Source organism: Puma concolor, chromosome D3 (assembly GCF_028749965.1).
Source record: "Puma concolor isolate L17-30 chromosome D3, mPumCon1.1.hap2, whole genome shotgun sequence".
In the NCBI taxonomy this organism is placed as follows: Eukaryota; Metazoa; Chordata; class Mammalia; order Carnivora; family Felidae; genus Puma; species Puma concolor.
This window is the reverse complement of record NC_141678.1, coordinates 72,770,366-72,791,623: the sequence shown is the minus strand read 5'-3', so window position 1 is coordinate 72,791,623 and position 21,258 is coordinate 72,770,366. Positions and strand designations below refer to the sequence as shown.

The following is a 21,258-nucleotide window of genomic DNA, read 5'->3' as shown; positions in this document are numbered from 1 at the left end:
GGCTTTCTGCTCTCTGCTCTTAAAAATCTTAAGATCTTTTTATTTTTTTTAAATTTTTTTTAATGTTTATTTATTTTTGAGACAGAGAGAGACAGAGAATGAGCAGGGAAGGGGCAGAGAGAGAGGGAGACACAGAATGTGAAGCAGGCTCCAGGCTCAGAGCTGTCAGCACAGAGCCCGACGTGGGGCTCGAACTCACGAACTGTGAGATCATGACCTGAGCCGAAGTCGGACGCTTAACCGACGGAGCCACCCAGGCGCCCCACATAAGATCTTAAAATAGAAATAGAAGAGACTTATGAAATAACCCAAAGAAAAAGGAGATCATTTCAAACACATGTGAAAAGTACAGAGATAGAGATGAACCAATTATGTGCAGTGTTAAGAAACATGATTACATGAGGAATAATGAGAATCCAGAATGGAGGAATGCATGATTAGAGGAGCGCCCATTATTGAGGGTTTGGCAAAGTACCAGGTAGCAGGCTAAGTCTTTTACACTAATCATCTCATTTAATTCTCTGAATAATCATGTGAAGATGTATTGTTGTGATCCATTTTATAGACGCTCTTTTAAATTTACAACATTCCTGAAAGATGTTTCTCTTTTATACACAAGGAAACTGTGGCTTAGCATAACTAGCTTACCCCAGTTAGCTAGTAAATGAAAAAGCCAGAATTCAAAACCAGTCTGACTTCTGAATCACTGTTCTTAACCATCTTCCACTTTTCTTCCACTTGGAACTTGGAACACCAATTATAGCTTTAATTAGGTGGTAATTAGTAACTTACTTGTGCAACCATGGGCTCAGAGTTCTACTGTTTGACTTTCAGTTGATAAAAACCCCACAATGATTTTCTCCTGAGCATTGACGGCAACATCCTGACTCTGGTTTTAACAGCTACGATCCAAGGCAGTAACTGCATATCATCACCTTAAAATCTTTCGATTTCAACCCATGGCAACCCCTTGTACCTGTCAAATATCCCATAATTAGAAATGATGGCCCAACTCAATTTCTATACTGGGGATGATTTGAGGCTTCCCAAGGTGGAAAGTTTGGGCTGAGAAAGAAAAGAGTTTTTCATAGAATAGACCTGTTAGGGGTTTCTTTTGCCTAGATATCTTCCTACAGAGTAGAAATAATATCCGTATTAAAACAATATAATTCAATGTGTAGGAAGATGGCGGCGTAGGAGGACGCTGGGCTCACCGCGCGTCCTGCTGATCACTTAGATTCCACCTACACCTGCCTAAATAACCCAGAAAACCACCAGAGGATTAGCAGAACGGAGTCGCCGGAGCCAAGCGCAGACAAGAGGCCCACAGAAGAGGGTAGGAAGGGCGGCAAGGCGGTGCGCGCTCCACGGACTGGTGGGAGGGAGCCGGGGCGGAGGGGCGGCTCGCCGGCCAAGCAGAGCCCCCGAGTCTGGCTTGCAAAAAGCGGAGGGGCCTGACGGACTGTGTTCCCACAGCAAGCGCGACTTAGCGTCTGGGAGGTCATAAGTTAACAGCTCTGCTCAGAAAGCGGGAAGGCTGGAGGACAAAGGGAAGGAGAGCTGCTGAGCCCCCGGACGACAGAGCTCAGTTTGGTGGGGAACAAAGGCGCTCGCCAGCGCCATCTTCCCCGCCCATCCCCCAGCCAAAATCCCAAAGAGAACCAGTTCCTGCCAGGGAACTTGCTCGCTCCGCGCAAACACCCAACTCTGCGCTTCTGCGGAGCCAAACCTCCGGCAGCAGATCTGACTCCCTCCTGCTGCCACAGGGCCCCTCCTGAAGTGGATCACCTAAGGAGAAGCAAGCTAAGCCTGCCCCTCCTGCCCCTGTGCACCTTGCCTACCCACCCCAGCTAAGACGCCAGAGCCCCAGCATCACAAGCCTGGCAGTGTGCAAGTAGCCCAGACAGACCACCCCACCCCACAGTGAATCCCGCCCCTAGGAGAGGGGAAGAGAAGGCACGCACCAGTCTGACTGTGGCCACAGTGGTGGGCTGGGAGCAGACATCAGGTCTGACTGCGGCTCCGCCCACCAACTCCAGTTATACACCACAGCACAGGGGAAGTGCCCTGCAGGTCCTCACCACGCCAGGGACTATCCAAAATGACCAAGCGGAAGAATTCCCCTCAGAAGAATCTCCAGGAAATAACAACAGCTAATGAGCTGATCAAAAAGGATTTAAATAATATAACAGAAAGTGAATTTAGAATAATAGTCATAAAATTAATCGCTGGGCTTGAAAACAGTATAGCTGACAGCAGAGAATCTCTTGCTACAGAGATCAAGGGACTAAGGAACAGTCACGAGGAGCTGAAAAACGCTTTAAACGAAATGCATAACAAAATGGAAACCACCACGGCTCGGATTGAAGAGGCAGAGGAGAGAATAGGTGAACTAGAAGATAAAGTTATGGAAAAAGAGGAAGCTGAGAAAAAGAGGGATAAAAAAATCCAGGAATATGAGGGGAAAATTAGAGAACTAAGTGATACACTAAAAAGAAATAATATACGCATCATTGGTATCCCAGAGGAGGAAGAGAGAGGGAAAAGTGCTGAAGGGGTACTTGAAGAAATAATAGCTGAGAACTTCCCTGAACTGGGGAAGGAAAAAGGCATTGAAATCCAAGAGGCACAGAGAACTCCCTTCAGACGTAACTTGAATCGATCTTCTGCACGACATATCATAGTGAAACTGGCAAAATACAAGGATAAAGAGAAAATTCTGAAAGCAGCAAGGGGTAAACGTGCCCTCACATATAAAGGGAGACCTATAAGACTCGTGACTGATCTCTCTTTTGAAACTTGGCAGGCCAGAAAGAATTGGCACGAGATTTTCAGTGTGCTAGACAGAAAAAATATGCAGCCGAGAATCCTTTATCCAGCAAGTCTGTCATTTAGAATAGAAGGAGAGATAAAGGTCTTCCCAAACAAACAAAAACTGAAGGAATTTGTCACCACTAAACCAGCCCTCCAAGAGATCCTAAGGGGGACCCTGTGAGACAAAGTACCAGAGACATCACTACAAGCATAAAACATACAGACATCACAATGACTCTAAACCCATATCTTTCTATAATAACACTGAATGTAAATGGACTAAATGCGCCAACCAAAAGACATAGGGTATCAGAATGGATAAAAAAACAAGACCCATCTATTTGCTGTCTACAAGAGACTCATTTTAGACCTGAGGACACCTTTAGATTGAGAGTGAGGGGATGGAGAACTATTTATCATGCTACTGGAAGCCAAAAGAAAGCTGGAGTAGCCATCCTTATATCAGACAAACTAGACTTTAAAGGCTATAACAAGAGATGAAGAAGGACATTATATAATAGTGACAGGGTCTATCCATCAGGAAGAGCTAACAATTATAAATGTCTATGCGCCGAATACCGGAGCGCCCAAATATATAAAACAATTACTCATAAACACAAGCAACCTTATTGATAAGAATGTGGTAATTGCAGGGGACTTTAACACCCCACTTACAGAAATGGATAGATCATCTAGACACACGATCAATAAAGAAACAAGGGCCCTGAATGAGACATTGGATCAGATGGACTTGACAGATATATTTAGAACTCTGCATCCCAAAGCAACAGAATATACTTTCTTCTCGAGTGCACATGGAACATTCTCCAAGATAGATCATATACTGGGTCACAAAACAGCCCTTCATAAGTTTACAAGAATTGAAATCATACCATGCATACTTTCAGACCACAACGCTATGAAGCTTGAAATCAACCACAGAAAAAAGTCTGGAAAACCTCCAAAAGCATGGAGGTTAAAGAACACCCTACTAACGAATGAGTGGGTCAACCAGGCAATTAGAGAAGAAATTAAAAAATATATGGAAACAAACGAAAATGAAAATACAACAATCCAAACGCTTTGGGACGCAGCAAAGGCAGTCCTGAGAGGAAAATACATTGCAATCCAGGCCTATCTCAAGAAACAAGAAAAATCCCAAATACAAAATCTAACAGCACACCTAAAGGAAATAGAAGCAGAACAGCAAAGGCAGCCTAAACCCAGCAGAAGAAGAGAAATAATAAAGATCAGAGCAGAAATAAACAATATAGAATCTAAAAAAACTGTAGAGCAGATCAACGAAACCAAGAGTTGGTTTTTTGAAAAAATAAACAAAATTGACAAACCTCTAGCCAGGCTTCTCAAAAAGAAAAGGGAGATGACCCAAATAGATAAAATCATGAATGAAAATGGAATTATTACAACCAATCCCTCAGAGATACAAACAATTATCAGGGAATACTATGAAAAATTATATGCCAACAAATTGGACAACCTAGAAGAAATGGACAAATTCCTGAACACCCACACTCTTCCAAAACTCAATCAGGAGGAAATAGAAAGCTTGAACAGACCCATCACCAGCGAAGAAATTGAATCGGTTATCAAAAATCTCCCAACAAATAAGAGTCCAGGACCAGATGGCTTCCCAGGGGAGTTCTACCAGACGTTTAAAGCAGAGATAATACCTATCCTTCTCAAGCTATTCCAAGAAATAGAAAGGGAAGGAAAACTTCCAGACTCATTCTATGAAGCCAGTATTACTTTGATTCCTAAACCAGACAGAGACCCAGTAAAAAAAGAGAACTACCGGCCAATATCCCTGATGAATATGGATGCAAAAATTCTCAATAAGATACTAGCAAATCGAATTCAACGGCATATAAAAAGAATTATTCACCATGATCAAGTGGGATTCATTCCTGGGATGCAGGGCTGGTTCAACATTCGCAAATCAATCAACGTGATACATCACATTAACAAAAAAAAAGAGAAAAACCATATGATCCTGTCAATCGATGCAGAAAAGGCCTTTGACAAAATCCAGCACCCTTTCATAATAAAAACTCTTGAGAAAGTCGGGATAGAAGGAACATACTTAAAGATCATAAAAGCCATTTATGAAAAGCCCACAGCTAACATCATCCTCAACGGGGAAAAACTGAGAGCTTTTTCCCTGAGATCAGGAACACGACAGGGATGCCCACTCTCACCGCTGTTGTTTAACATAGTGCTGGAAGTTCTAGCATCAGCAATCAGACAACAAAAGGAAATCAAAGGCATCAAAATTGGCAAAGATGAAGTCAAGCTTTCGCTCTTTGCAGATGACATGATATTATACATGGAAAATCCGATAGACTCCACCAAAAGTCTGCTAGAACTGATCCATGAATTCAGCAAAGTTGCAGGATACAAAATCAATGTACAGAAATCAGTTGCATTCTTATACACTAACAATGAAGCAACAGAAAGACAAATAAAGAAACTGATCCCATTCACAATTGCACCAAGAAGCATAAAATACCTAGGAATCAATCTAACCAAAGATGTAAAGGATCTGTATGCTGAAAACTATAGAAAGCTTATGAAGGTAATTGAAGAAGATTTAAAGAAATGGAAAGACATTCCCTGCTCATGGATTGGAAGAATAAATATTATCAAAATGTCAATACTACCCAAAGCTATCTACACATTCAATGCAATCCCAATCAAAATTGCACCAGCATTCTTCTCGAAACTAGAACAAGCAATCCTAAAATTCATATGGAACCACAAAAGGCCCCGAATAGCCAAAGTAATTTTGAAGAAGAAGACCAAAGCAGGAGGCATCACAATCCCAGACTTTAGCCTCTACTACAAAGCTGTCATCATCAAGACAGCATGGTATTGGCACCAAAACAGACACATAGACCAATGGAAAAGAATAGAAACCCCGGAACTAGACCCACAAACGTACGGCCAACTCATCTTTGACAAAGCAGGAAAGAACATCCAATGGAAAAAAGACAGTCTCTTTAACAAATGGTTAAAGAGAACCATGCTGGGAGAACTGGACAGCAACATGCAGAAGGTTGAAACTAGACCAGTTTCTCACACCATTCACAAAAATAAACTCAAAATGGATAAAGGACCTGAATGTGAGACAGGAAACCATCAAAACCTTAGAGGAGAAAGCAGGAAAAGACCTCTCTGACCTCAGCCGTAGCAATCTCTTACTCGACACATCCCCAAAGGCAAGGGAATTAAAAGCAAAAGTGAATCACTGGGACCTTATGAAGATAAAAAGCTTCTGCACAGCAAAGGAAACAACCAACAAAACTAAAAGGCAACCAACGGAATGGGAAAAGATATTTGCAAATGACATATCGGACAAAGGGCTAGTATCCAAAATCTATAAAGAGCTCACCAAACTCCACACCCGAAAAGCAAATAACCCAGTGAAGAAATGGGCAGAAAACATGAATAGACACTTCTCTAAAGAAGACATCCGGATGGCCAACAGGCACATGAAAAGATGTTCAGCGTCGCTCCTTATCAGGGAAATACAAATCAAAACCACACTCAGGTATCACCTCACGCCAGTCAGAGTGGCCAAAATGAACAAATCAGGAGACTATAGATGCTGGAGAGGATGTGGAGAAACGGGAACCCTCTTGCACTGTTGGTGGGAATGCAAATTGGTGCAGCCGCTCTGGAAAGCAGTGTGGAGGTTCCTCAGAAAATTAAAAATAGACCTACCCTATGACCCAGCAATAGCACTGCTAGGAATTTATCCAAGGGACACAGGAGTACTGATGCATAGGGGCACTTGTACCCCAATGTTCATAGCAGCACTCTCAACAATAGCCAAATTATGGAAAGAGCCTAAATGTCCATCAACTGATGAATGGATAAAGAAATTGTGGTTTATATACACAATGGAGTACTACGTGGCAATGAGAAAAAATGAAATATGGCCTTTTGTAGCAACGTGGATGGAACTGGAGAGTGTGATGCTAAGTGAAATAAGCCATACAGAGAAAGACAGATACCATATGGTTTCACTCTTATGTGGATCCTGAGAAACTTAAGAGAAACCCATGGGGGAGGGGAACAAAAAAAAAAAAAAAAAGAGGTTAGAGTGGGAGAGAGCCAAAGCATAAGAGACTGTTGAGAACTGAGAACAAACTAAGGGTTGATGGGGGGTGGGAGGGAGGAGAGGGTGGGTGATGGGTACTGAGGAGGGCACCTTTTGGGATGAGCACTGGGTGTTGTATGGAAACCAATTTGACAATAAATTTCATATATAAATAAAAAAAAAAATAAAATATCAAAAAAAAAAAAAAAACAAAACAAAACTGAGAACAAACTGAGGGTTGATGGGGGGTGGGAGGGAGGGGTGGGTGGGTGATGGGTATTGAGGAGGGCACCTTTTGGGATGAGCACTGGGTGTTGTATGGAAACCAATCTGACAATAAATTTCATATTTAAAAAATAAAAATAAAAAAACAACTAATCCAAAAAAAAAAAAAAAAAAAAAAAAAAAATAAAACAATATAATTCAGGAACATTGGAGTTAGAGCACAATAGTCCCATTATTGTCCTTTTGTGTAGCATGTAAGATTTATCATATATTATAGCAGGCAGAATACCAGCCGTGGTTAAAAGAATCCATAAAAAAATGAAGTGATTTAATTTTGGTTAGGTATCATATTAGGTTAAGTCAACTGTAAGTTTCTTGACATGATCCTTTCTAAATTACACTAATATTTCACACCAGAACACTATATCTATAACATTATGTGTATTAAACAGCATCTATGTGATTGTGCTAATGATATTATGTTATATAATTTCATGTTAAGTGTTATAATACCATAACCTGATATATATGCGTTAAATTATATAGTACTTATACACTGATGCCTTGTAACTGTAACTTTAGGTTAAAAAAAAAGAGGAAATAATTTGATCTCACAGTATGATTTAGAACAATGTATCTTACAGATATATTTTCATCAAAAATTTCATCCCTAACTTTGTTGGTATTATTCTGTTCATCTTATTTTACTTTCTATCCTCAGCACCTATAGAGGCCTTGACACTTGGTAGGTAGGTGCTCAATAAATGTTTATAGACTGCATAGATTAACAAAGCTTCTCAAGAGAGGGTATAAATACAGATGTATAAATATGAGGTATATTTACAGGTATAAATACCATACTCTCTTTCTGTCTTTATTTTTCACTAGTCATGTTCACCAGCTCTCCACAGAATGAAATATAATTGAAGGAGTTCCATAAAAAAACTCAGCTCAGCTGTTTTATCTTTAGAGTAGATTTTTATTTGGCTGTGCCAGCATAATGACAATATCCGTAAAGATGCTCAAGCTCCATTTTGCTCTACTTCAGTTTAGCCAGCAACCTACTTTCATTTTTAATAGGGTCTATAACCAAACTATGCAATTAAACCTAAAATCAATCTATTCTGGGGGGAAACATCTTTATCCCAGACTGGATACCCATACTTCCTCAAAACGTCTTATTATTATTATATTTCCATGTCCTCTTTCTTCAAAGTCTCTAATACATATATACATATGTGTGTGTATACACATATATATACATACCAGCATACATACATAATAATTTCTGTTTAATTTTTCACCAAGCAGATAACTTCTCTAAATGTTTGATTACACCAATGGAAGAAGCTTAAATTATGCTTTATGCTCAGAGTAAAAGAGAATAACAGTGAGCCAAGAGAAGCCTTTGGGGAAATGGAACTTAGACTGTCCCACTGCTGAATCAAGCAACACATCATCTTTGTCCTTCATCTTTAAAGATACTTACATTGTTTACCCTGAGAAAATATTTAGAGACCTTTAAGTAACTAACTGAAGAAGATGTTGAAATCTAGATTCTCTGGTCTTTGAAAAATAAATCTTTTATATTAATTCAATGTATAATTCACTTTTCAACATTCAAAGAGCACTAATCTGTTAAATGTTTTTAAAGTTCTGCTTAAAATGGTTGCCACTAGACTACTAGTTCTTGAGAGTGAGAACAATGTCTGACTCGCTTTTGTATTTTCATGCCCTAAATTAGCGTCTAGATTGATAGTGTCCAATAGAATTGTTTGCAATAATGGAAATGTTCTCTATGCCATCCCACATAGTAGCCAATAGTCATATATAAGCCACTGAAATGTGACTAATTAGGCTGAGGAACTGAATTTTTAGTTCTCAATTTTATTTAAGTTTTAAGTGCTATTTAACAACTGAAATATGGCTACTGTGTCTGAATTTAAATTTTATTTTACTCCAATGCACTTAAATAAACACATGTGACTAATAGCTCCTGTACTGGAGAGTGAAGTTCTTGAACTTAACATGAAAAACAATTTTTGATTGAATGAATAAATGAATGAATGAACTACAGAGTGATTCACACTTGCTCTGAACTCTTCTAGTATGATTAAACAACCCATCCTTCCAAGCCTACCTCGAATTGTCATTATAAAAGACATAATAATACCTCACCTAACTGACCATTATATACAAATGGATTCCTTAAGGCTTCTCTCACTAAGGATACCAAACCATAAGTCTTTAATGTCTCCCACCTTGTATTTGTAAAACCTAAAAGCATGTTTTGCAATGAGAGACTTAAATTGCATCAGCATTTGAATGCTACCAAAAAAAGATGGAATGTCAATGCTTATCATTATTTCTTTCCATGATTAACCTACAGTCATGCACATGACCATGCATTGTTCATTGGTTCATGGTCAACTTTGCCACCACAGTCATCCCAAATATTCACTCAAATCACCATGCAGTACAGTTAATAATTGAAAAGCAGCTTGAGTTATAAAATAAATGAGCTAGACAGAACTATGATTTACTTGATTTTCTTAATTTACAGAATCATGATGAAGTAAAAATATAATTGGAATTTAATACCTTGGCCATATAATAAGTATGGCTCAGATTTTACCAGCAAATTTTAAGTAACCAGTTATTCATAAGACGGCAATGTTGTGACACATTTAATGGGATGATGGTATGTTTTCTGATAATAGACCTCAAAGTTCAGTTAGGGATACAAAGATATACATTAGGCAAGATGAGATGACAACCTAGTCTATAATGGCCTGATAAATTACAGGCGGATGATAATTAGGGGAAAAGTAATAAAATATATAAATGGCTGATTTGTATAATAATCAAGCTAGTTCCAAACTATCAAAAAGGTATTATATGAACTTTATTACCTACTGAGTGTCCCACTTTGTTTGTTAAGTGCAGGGCAGTTGGGATTATGTTTCCATTTGATCCTGTCAGGGGCAGGGAGTTTCTCTCTATTGACTGTCTACTTGATGCCAGGGAAGACTCAGGAGCTTCTCGTATGTTATCACATTTCTTCTAGAAAGAAGAGGGATAAATCATATCTTCAATTTATAGTTAGGGAAACTGAGGTCTCAAGGATTAAGAAACTTGCCCTAGGATTCAGGTACTAATATTGAACAAATGATGTTCAGAAATTTCTCATTTCCCTCATAACAACTGTACAAGTAGAGCCCTATTCAAATGAATGAATGAATGAATGAGTCAATAAATGAATGAATATCCATGGAAGGAGGGAAAAAAGAAAATATGCCTATGCTTCTGGATAATATATTCTAAAGTGACTCAACCTGGGGGGGGGTGGATTTCACTCATCTTTTCAGTGTAAATATAATGGACTAAGAATATTACTCACAACTCAAATATAAAAGGGTTTTGTGGATAATTGGGTTGTGGTCTAGCAAATAGGCTTCCCATTCTAACTGAAGCCCTAGGCCAGTATGTGGTCCATTTTAACATTCTTCACGATTAAACTGCCTTAACAGCATCTTAAAGGACCCCAAATAATAATTCAAAAACTCTCCACATGTGGTATGAAAAGATTAGACAAGTCTTAAGCAGGCAGGGACTTAAATCCAGCTGATAATACAGTGGAGAAATTACACACCATAAAGGCAGGGGGAAGAAGCAAGGGTTTAGCAAAAGGAAGATATAATCAGGGGACATAAACCTTCCTTTAAATCAAGCTTTTCTATTCTGGGTGATTATTTCATAAACTGGATCTGGGGCTGTTGATCTCTTTAAATGATTACTACAAAATGTATGCAGTTTTAGAAACAGTTGCTGGCTGATTTATATTTCAGACATATTTTCCATTAGTGTTTATTCCTTGAGAATATGGTTTTCATAATAGAGTTAATATTTTCAAATATTATGGAAAACTTGAAATTCAATTTGTATAAAAGCTATGTAATTTTAGTGTACAATTACTACATCATATTTGGAAAAACAGTGATAAAAGGAGCAACCAAATGCATACCCAGATGAAGCCCATTTTCAAAAGATGAGATCATTTTGTCAGGGAAAGTAATAATGATAGAATTGCCCACCTCCCTTGCCTCTAAATTCTGAATTTTAGCCAAATAATAAAATCGGCCTTTGAACTTCCTCTAAAAAAAATAACAGTAGGCTCATAAGCTGAGGGGGGGGGGTGTGGGGCTAGAAGGGGAGGAAAGGAGAGAGAGAGACAAAGGAGAAATAAGAGAGGAGAGGAGAGGAAATGAAGCACAGGATCTCTAGAATGTTCCATCTTCCTCAGCAATTGGTACACTATCAAGCAGGCTTGAAGAAGATGAAGTGTTCCTTATCTTAGACATATTTTTAAATTGCCAAAATGGCATTTTGTGTTAACAACAGAAGATAAAATACACATATAGTACCTATTAGTCATGATAACATAATTTATTTATTCTAATGTCTGTAATAAAGACAGCAAGTGAGCTACACAGTATTCTTAATGTAAATGAATTGAAGGAGTTGGCTAACTGTTTTGTACATCTAAAGGATATTCTGAATGTACTGTTTATCTAGCCTGATTTATTCTTATCTATGTATCTACTAAGTAAGAGGGGAATTATCTAAGGCAATTCTCAACAAAACAGAATCAGGTCACTCCCCACCCCCATTCAAGTAAACAATGGCCTGTAAAGGAAAGAATTCTTACTCCATGCAGCAGTAAGAACAGAAGTGATTTAATAATGATACTGTTATTAAAGGCCAACACATGGTTAGAATTCTAAGGTCATTATTATGCCCTTGGTGAAAAAATTCTAAGCTCCTTCATGTTACCAAAGCAGAAAGATTCTACATTTCATTTTCTGGGGAAAAGATCACTTATATCAGGCAACAGTTCTAACAAGCAACATACTTTATTCAGTCAGGCATTTAGTTTTATCATCATTTATGCTAATTTCTAAGCAAAGTAAATGCTTACTGAAACCAGCACACATAAGGTCCTCTGCACAAATTCTCAGACTACTTACTGAATGAGGAGGAATGGAAGACATACAAAAGGGCTAAGGCAGCTGTCTTTGAAATACAACACTTGCTTGAGGAAGCAGGCATGATGTAATTTAAAAATACAAAAATAACTAGACACTATGCCTCAACCATCCCAGGTAATGGGCCCACATGCAAACCCATGATTGAAATGGTAATATTTCACTTAACAACTTCCTACAAGTTCCCTTACTTTGTTTTGTTATTGTTACACATTTGGAATATTTGCCTCCTTAAGAATCTTCTGAAATCCATAAGTGCTATTATTTCATTACACACATATGCTTTTCTAACATGCTTCAGATGGCAGGAAACAGTATTAGGAACATAGCAGATGTTCATTAAACATATTTATAAATTGAATTATGTTACTGTTTTTGTTTTATAAGCTAAGGCCATATGTGTGATACAAATAATCACTGTCTGATTTTCTTTTTATTAATGATACTAAATATGGTAGAAAATATTATATAATTAGTAGTATTTTCATGAAATGAGTCAGGGTCAAATGAAAAATACTTTCTTGTTCCTTGGCTTTGAAAAGTTGGCATAAGAGAAAGTAAGTTAAAAATAAAACTCTATAAATTGATATTTTTAGTTGGATACTTAGAAACAATGGAATTGATAGAAGAAAAAATAATGTTGTTCAGTCTTAAAAAAACAAGGCTGTCTCCCTATGGTTTTTATCAGAAACATAATATAATCATGGCCAGTCAGCCTTGAAATGTACACTAAAACAAATTCTTAGGATACCATTAAGATTAGGAAGTAAAGAATTCAGATAATTCATAGATATTGGATCTTCCGAAAATAAATAAGCTTTTAACATTTATGTTCTACCATTACAAAATTAAATGAGGTTTTCCTTTAGAGAGTTTCTGATGAGTTTTTAAATTGTTGGTCTGCATACAACATGGCATGCACCATTTAAAAAAATTATATATATATGTGTGTGTGTGTGTACATATATATATATATATTTTTTTTTTTACCTAATTTGTTTTTATTCAACTTTGTTGATTATAAATATCATATATTCATAAAAGATATTGATTCTCTTTATATATGATCTATAAAGAATAAGTTAATAAAGAAACTGATGACTAAAACATAGACATTGTGAAATGGAAGTTGGCATTATTTAGTGATTTAAATACAAACACTAAAAACGTTCTCAAGAACAGATACTTAGAGATAGAACTGGCTTCATTTATGGGCATAACAACCAGTGATGTCACCTAACGTACTGCATGGAATGTGGCTTAGTGCCCTGCTGTAGCTTCTGGATCCTGTGTTGGAGCCTGTATTTCCTAAACATTATCTGATACCTGTACATACTATGCCTTTATTTTTGTTTTTTTTTAAATTTTTTTCAACGTTTTTTATTTATTTTTGGGACAGAGGGAGACAGAGCATGAACGGGGGAGGGGCAGAGAGAGAGGGAGACACAGAATCGGAAACAGGCTCCAGGCTCTGAGCCATCAGCCCAGAGCCCGATGCGGGGCTCGAACTCCCGGACCGCGAGATCGTGACCTGGCTGAAGTCGGACGCTTAACCGACTGCGCCACCCAGGCGCCCCCATACTATGCCTTTAAAGATGCTGTTTGGCATTTTATTTCTACGAGGCAAATATTTCTAAGATTTGTATAGTTCAGCTCTCTCTCCAACCACTAATACATTTTTTATTCCAATTTCTTAACATTTAGTCTTTGCGACCTTGTCTGAGTAGAAAAAAGAAGAATGTAGATTTTGCTAAGTATAGAGCATGAAACCAGCACTAGACTACATATCAGAGGGTTACTGCATGTTCATCAACATGCTAATTTATTTTTTTTTATTTATTTATTTTTTTTTTTTAATTTTTTTTTCAACGTTTATTTATTTTGGGGGGACAGAGAGAAACAGAGCATGAACGGAGGAGGGGCAGAGAGAGAGGGAGACACAGAATCGGAAACAGGCTCCAGGCTCCGAGCCATCAGCCCAGAGCCCGACGCGGGGCTCGAACTCACGGACCGTGAGATCGTGACCTGGCTGAAGTCGGACGCTTAACCGACTGCGCCACCCAGGCGCCCCCAACATGCTAATTTAAAACACCCAAAAATTGACATGCAAAGATTATTTCCTCATATTTATCAATTAAAAGATTTCTAATTTCTACTTCACCATCTTCCAAAAGCATGTGAGATGATTCTAAAATGAAACATAGTTTTTTTTAAAAAATAAAATGAACAGGAACCCAAACAGAATAGTATCATGAATGAAAAGAAAAAGGAGTAGATACAACTAGGTGTCTAAATAATGTAGTTTGTTACAAGTAGCCATTCATTTCATTTAGACTTTCGATTATAATTTTTAAAAATTTTAACAAGATAAAGCTGGCAAACTGCTCATCAGTAATCAATCTTTCCAAATACCATTAGAAGTTTAATAGAAAAAAAACCACAAAATTTTATAAGATTGACATCTTTCAACTGTATAGCTTTGGAGCTATTCCATTTTAAAAGTAGAAATCCGTGAATTATGACATGGTCAAAGAACATTCAACTGTTTTACTTTGTGAAGATGTGGTTTAATATAGTGATTTTAGTTAGAGGATCATGAGATTGCCCAATAGTGATTATCTCTTTTTATTTCTTGAGCTGTGGCTTGCTTTTGGAATCTCCTTAAGGGCATTCAGTGCATGTTTAAGTTATTTGATAAGTCCCTGTATTTGGAAGTCCTATATGGTTGTTCTTTCACCTTTGATGTTACATTCTTGATAGACAAACTCGGAAAACCCCATAAAAAATCAGTGGAGAAGACCGATACCCAATGTGGATGATAAAGGCCTGGCTGGCAGAGTTAGTCAGTTACTTACTTAGGAAGTGAACATGTAGATTGCGTGGATGGATTAGGCCTTAACAGTTGTCAATTTGCCGTTATGGCCTAAACGGGGAGGCCATTTTGTTAAAAAGTTATCTTACCTTTAAAAATCCTTGAGTTTAATGCATTGCTTCAGAAATATTCCTTCCATCTTGTTACCTTAAGAAATTTCTATGACAGGATTCAAGGATATTGCCAGCAAGAAGAAATAGTTTCTAAATGTGCCCTTCTATTTTCATACTCACACTCTGGCTGAGTGGCCACTTTGATGGGTTGAGAACTCTCTCCTGGTCCCCACTCATTGTAGGCCACAACTCGGAAGGTATACATGGCTTCTGGCTTCAGGTTTCCCACAGTAAGCTGAAGGGACCCAGGCTGGGATGTATTCAATGCTCGTTCCCTGGGAAATAAAAGTTTCAGGGAAAGATTATTTTAACATGAGTACTTTTAGCCAAACATTTACTTAATGTGCCAAAGCAGTGAGGTGGACCGAAGTCTGCTTTCTCATTTAGTGTTGACTCTGCTGTAAATCAAGGCCTCTGGCTTACTATGGGAAATAGATTGGAAGGGCCTACAAATAAATATTACAGGGTTCTGGGGGAGTTCAAGTTTATGCCATTCCCATGAAACTTGCAAACTAAAGTCTTTTCCCTTGACATTTTACAATTTAGAATTCACAACTCATGACAAAGAGCTATTAAAATAAGAAGAAACATCTGGAATGTAGACAGGAAGATGCATTTTGTAAACATCCGGCTAATGACAGAAATCAAGGTTTCAATTATTCCACAAATCGGTCTTTGTCAGTATTGCCAACAAATGCATTTATGCATTTTCTCTCATTGTATGAAAGGAAAAGGCAGATGCTAAGTGTTGATGTGCATGGAGCTTGAGTTCCTGTGGTTACGTTAAGTGCAATTAGTGAAGGAGGGTAGATTCCTTTCTACGTGAGGAGAAATTGCAACGTGTCTACTTGCCTTGTTCATCAAGCCACATCTATGTGTGTCCAATTCATTTCCCAATCAAAAACTGCCTCAGTGATTCCAGACAAATGAATTAATCTGATCATGGTGCAAGGTGTAGTACATATTAAGAGAGGACAAGCCCTATGAATATAGATGCTAACATATAAGAAACAATAACTACTAAAGTATTCTTTAAGAACACACATTATTGTAGACCATTTGTATCCTCAGTGGTCTCTTATAATGTACTGACAGGTGAAGAAGGAACTCCTTCTAAACTAGACAACAGTTTCCTCCTTCTCCTTCTCCTCCTCCTCCTTATAATTTACAAGCCCTGTGAATATAGATGCTAACATATAAGAAACAATAACTACTAAAGTATTCTTTAAGAACACACATTATTGTAGACCATTTGTATCCTCGTTGGTCTCTTATAATTTACTGACAGGTGAAGAAGTAACTCCTAAACTAGACAACAGTTTCCTCCTCCTCCTTTTTTTTTTTTTTAAAGACAGAGTGAGAGAGAGAACGTGCATAAGTAGGGGAGAAGGGCAGAGGGAGAGAATCCTAAGCAGGCTCCATGCTCAGTGCAGAGCCCAATGCAGGGCTTGATTCCACAGCCCTGGGATCATGACCTGAGCCAAAACCAAGAGTCTGATGCTCAACCTACTGAGCATCCCACCCAGGTGTCCCTACTCAACTGATACTTAAGGCTTCTATTTCTAGATACTGTCTCTTGCATTTCAATGGAATTATATGTGCGTTTTAATTTTGCCATGGGGTTTTATTATGTTTGGGGAAATATTTAAAATGTCTGTCAGGGCAAATTAGGTCTCCAAAGAGAAAAAAACCCCACAAAGTTCTAAGGGAATTAATGGTGATTCTTGAGCATCTATACAATCTTAATTTGACTGATATAGCAGAGACTGGCTGGTTCATCCTCAAACTCATTTCTTCTTCATGTGCTTGCCTGTATTTCCCAGCCCCTGTGGGAGCGAGACAAGGTCACGTGACCGAGCATACCCAGTGAGTTTGAGGTTACACAACATGTGCTGATTCTAGGTCTGGCCTAGAAAAACTGCACACGTGGTCACCTCTGTGTTCTCTTCCTTCACCTGTGGGCCTGGGGTAGTCAAGCATGGGAACCTTGGGAGCCATATAGGGATGATGGAGCAGTCCAGATTTGCAAGAATTCTGGAGAAGAGCTGGGAGAACTGCTTGTCAATCAGGAACATCCTTTTTCTACTTTATAGAGTCAAACAGTTTTGAACCATTATAAATATTAGGGCTTGTTCATTATAGCAGGTAGTGTTATTTTATCCATTACTGCTAATAATTAAAATATGTACCCAGAGTGGTTACCAGGGTGTAGGGGGAGAGAGGAAGAGGAAGTTATTTAATGGGTAGAGAGTTTCAGTTGAGGAAGATGAAAAAGCTCTGGAGATAGAGGGTGGTGATAATGCTAATACATTATGAATGTACTTAATGCCACAGAACTCCATACTTAAAAATGGTTAAACCTATAAATATTATATTATGTATATTTACCACAATAAAAAACAAACACCCTGTATGAATCTACATATAGCCTAAGGTTTAGGTATTCCTTTAGGAGTGCTGTGTTAAGTTGCTGCAAGGCTGAAGTGTGACTTATAGGAGGGGAGGGAGCTGGGTGGATTTCAATAGTAATGGAAAGTAGGTAAGGCTAAGACATCAGATAATGCTCCTACATACCATGTATCACACTACTCTCTTCTACCCACCTAAGATTATGTAGGCCAACAAGTTGCTTTATAAAAGAAAACCCTTACAATCAGAACATATGCCTTGTGGATATATGGATTTTTGCATCTTATTTAGTTTTCTTTAGCAGAACTTTTAGATACATTGCCTCATGCAGCTCTTTTATATAGATAGTATGATTTTATCATTATACAGATGCAAAAGTGTAATTTGGAAAAATAGTGTTTTGTTTTTTTTTTTTATTTCCAAAGGCCTTACAGTTAGTAGATAGCAGAGTTAAAAATGAAAGCTGGGGATTCATCCTTTAAACCAGTATTGATATCATTTAACAACTGTGGGGAAATGAGGGGCTTATTTGGATCATGGGCCCTTTGGGTAGAAGATATAAGGCCATAAAGGAGAAGGGATGCTAGGCATTCAGAAACCACTGTGAGATGAATCTGTCAACTGCTGTGATATGTTTCCTAGAATCCAAGTAACATAGTTGTCATGAATGTCAGATTTGCATACCAAACTTCTTGGGTATCTATAAGGAAAAATGGCTTTCATAATCAACTTTATTCTGATACTACTAAAGAATTCAGCGGAAAGATCTGTGTTCCGGGACATGCTGGCATAATCTCTTGAACAGATATTCTTCAAAGGAAAAAGAGGTAAGAAAATCTGGGCACGTAAGAATGTCAAAGATCATCACTCACATATAAAAGTGGATTCTGGTTTTTATTATGAAGAGAAGAGTTTTAGGCTCCCATAATCTGTATCAGCCTTGAAAAAGTATCCCAAATTAATAACAGTCATGAAGAAAAGTATACTCGTTAAGTATACTCAATATTATACAAAGTGTGAATAAAACATCTTTAGAAAATATTTCTATGGTAGCAATCTGGAGAAAAATACAATTTAAGCAAATAAAGGGTGCTTTCTCCACAAATAACTTCAACACAACTCTACCCCCCTACTCTAACCACATGCCAGCACTGCCCTGGGTTGACCACCAGTTTCTTCAATGTACATTCTTTTTCAAACTTTTTTAATGTTTATTCATTTTTGAGAGAGAGACAGAGCATGAGTGGGAGGGCTAGAGAGAGAGGGAGACACAGAATCCGAAGCAGGCTGCAGGCTCTGAGCTGTCAGCACAGAGCTTGATGTGGGGCTCGAACCCACAAAGTGTGAAATCGTGACCTGAGCTGAATTGAAGTCAGATGCTTAACCGACTGAGCCACCCAGGCACCCATTCAATGTACACGCTTAATGGTTTAATAATGATTTAATCGAAACACTTCAATTTATGTGCCACTTTTCAGAAATCTATTCATGTAATCAAAGTGAGGTCACAATGAAAATATTTTTTAGACTGGAGTGGCTTCATCATTCTTAAGTCTGGGGTTGTTCTTTCGGCTCTCTCAGTTTAGCTGAGCCTGAGTCCTCAAGTGCTAATTGGTGCCGTAAAAATGTTTACCTCATAGGGTTTCTAGAGAATTGAATGAGATGCTGGAACCACATAAAGCAGTAGGCATGTGCCTGGTCGTCAACATGAAGTCTCACATCCATGGTAGTAACTGCTGTTATTTTTATTATTATAACAAAATGCCACCATAATCTCATAGGAAATAAGGACTCTGGAGTCCAAGAAGAGGACTTTTCCACAAAGTATTCAGAACTAGAATCTGAGGAGAGAAATTAATAAGAGGTACAATGCAGAAGAAAAAAATACATAAATGGGTTTCACTGAACTGTATGGGCTTGCTCCCCCCGCCCCCACCCCACCACCTCCCTCAAAAAAACAAAAAAAACAAAAAAAACAAAAAAACACTTTTAAAATATTTACTGTAAAGTTAATTTTGTTTTCTGAGATAAGTTAAATTTTAAAGGTGGTCATAACTAGGGGTACTGAACAAATTCTGATAATGAAAATAGTATTATGGGGGCGCCTGGGTGGCCTAGTCGGTTAAGTGTCCGACTGTGGCTCAGGTCACGATCTCACGGTTCATGAGTTTGAGCCCGGCATTGAGCTCTGTGTTGACAGCTCAGAGCCCGGAGCCTGCTTCGGATTCTGTGTCTCCCTCTCTCTCTGCCCCTCCCCCACTCACACTCTGTCTGTCTCTCTCTCTCAAAAAGAAGCAAACATTAAAAAAAATAGTATTATCTTTAAAAGGTGTAGGCTTCACGGACAGCACACTGAGAAGGAATTGGTGTTCCCTGAATTCACAACAGAGCCTTGTGAAATGTGACGTCCACACTGCTGGTGTCTGGCCTGTGTCGCCAGGCTGCTCTGGTGGTTCCTTGGGCCCTAGTGGAGGGACTTCAAACTGCTGAAGGCAGACAAATGTATTCTGGGAACCTGGTATTTCCTGCCTGTTGTCCCTCACAGATTGGTTCAGTTGTAAGCCCCAAAGACTTTCAGGCACTTTTGATCGTTCCTTTCATGCTTTAATAGTTGAAAAATAAAATACCACAAATCATTCCCAACAAGTAAGTAAAACTGTTGAGTTTGGAAGGGCCATTTATTACTGGTCTCTGGTCTCACAATAAGCCGATGCGAGCCACCTGAAGTAGTTACACTCTCCAGAGTCTCCACGTTGGACCAGTTGGCAATTACAATTTTCTCTCTGAACACTCTGGTCCACATTCCTCTGTGAATGGGCAAATAAACCAACTAGGTATTGAAGAACAAAGAATAATAGATGTTAGGAGTTTACCCAACTATTGTGTTTGGGGTGTTATGCCTGTCACTGTACCAACTATCTTCGGGAAAGTAGCAGGGGCTCAGACCAGCTGTCTCTTGGTGAAGTTCTCTCCTATGACTCTAAAGACGTAACTGCCCTTCAAATCCACAGAGCTCAGATTCATGGCTGTGGCATCAGCTGTATTATTGACAAAGTTTCATTCCTTCACTTCCGTTCCACCTGACTCTGAGTTGGCAGTGCGGAGCTCAGGCAGGTTCAAGATCAGTTGGCTGAAGTAAAGGGAACAAGTCACTTGTGCCTTCTAGAATTCATTCACTATAAATTCATTCAGTGAAAAATCACACCAAATATAAATATAAAAAGTCTGTCTCCTCATGCTGGCTGAAACAACTATAGGCAACTTGCCCTCCTCTTTTATATGGAGGCCAAGAAGAGTTCACAAATAGGAGACATTTCTTTCCTGTAAATTCTACTTTTAGGTGCTTTGGGTTACCTGGTGGAGGTTTCTTAGGAAATAACTGCGATGTTCTAAAAGCACACACTTTGACCTAATAACGACAATGCTGCTGCTTTTCAGAAATCAGATGGCTAAGTCTTGGGTGCTGACACATTGTGAGCCATGAAGTCCAAGATGGTATTTGCACAAATTGCATTAAGACCTAACTCTGGGGGCACCTGGCTGGCTCAGACAGCTAAGCATCTGACTTTGCCTCCGGTCATGATGTCACAGTTCATAAGATTGAGCCCCACATTGAGCTCTGTACTGACAGTTCAGAGCCCAGACCCTGCTTCGGATTCT

The 21,258-nt window shown here is 38.5% G+C and overlaps 1 protein-coding gene across 4 annotated transcripts in view; it reads right to left on the bottom strand.

The window, feature by feature from the left end:
* DCC (DCC netrin 1 receptor) overlaps window positions 1-21,258 on the bottom strand; it is a 1,162,490-nt gene that overhangs the window by 308,200 nt on the left and 833,032 nt on the right. For all 4 annotated transcript variants that reach the window (XM_086683010.1, XM_086683011.1, XM_086683012.1 and 1 more), the window contains exon 9: window positions 15,310-15,464. In XM_086683010.1, coding sequence (XP_086539136.1) covers window positions 15,310-15,464 — 155 coding nt within the window. The remainder of the gene's footprint in view (window positions 1-15,309; window positions 15,465-21,258) is intronic.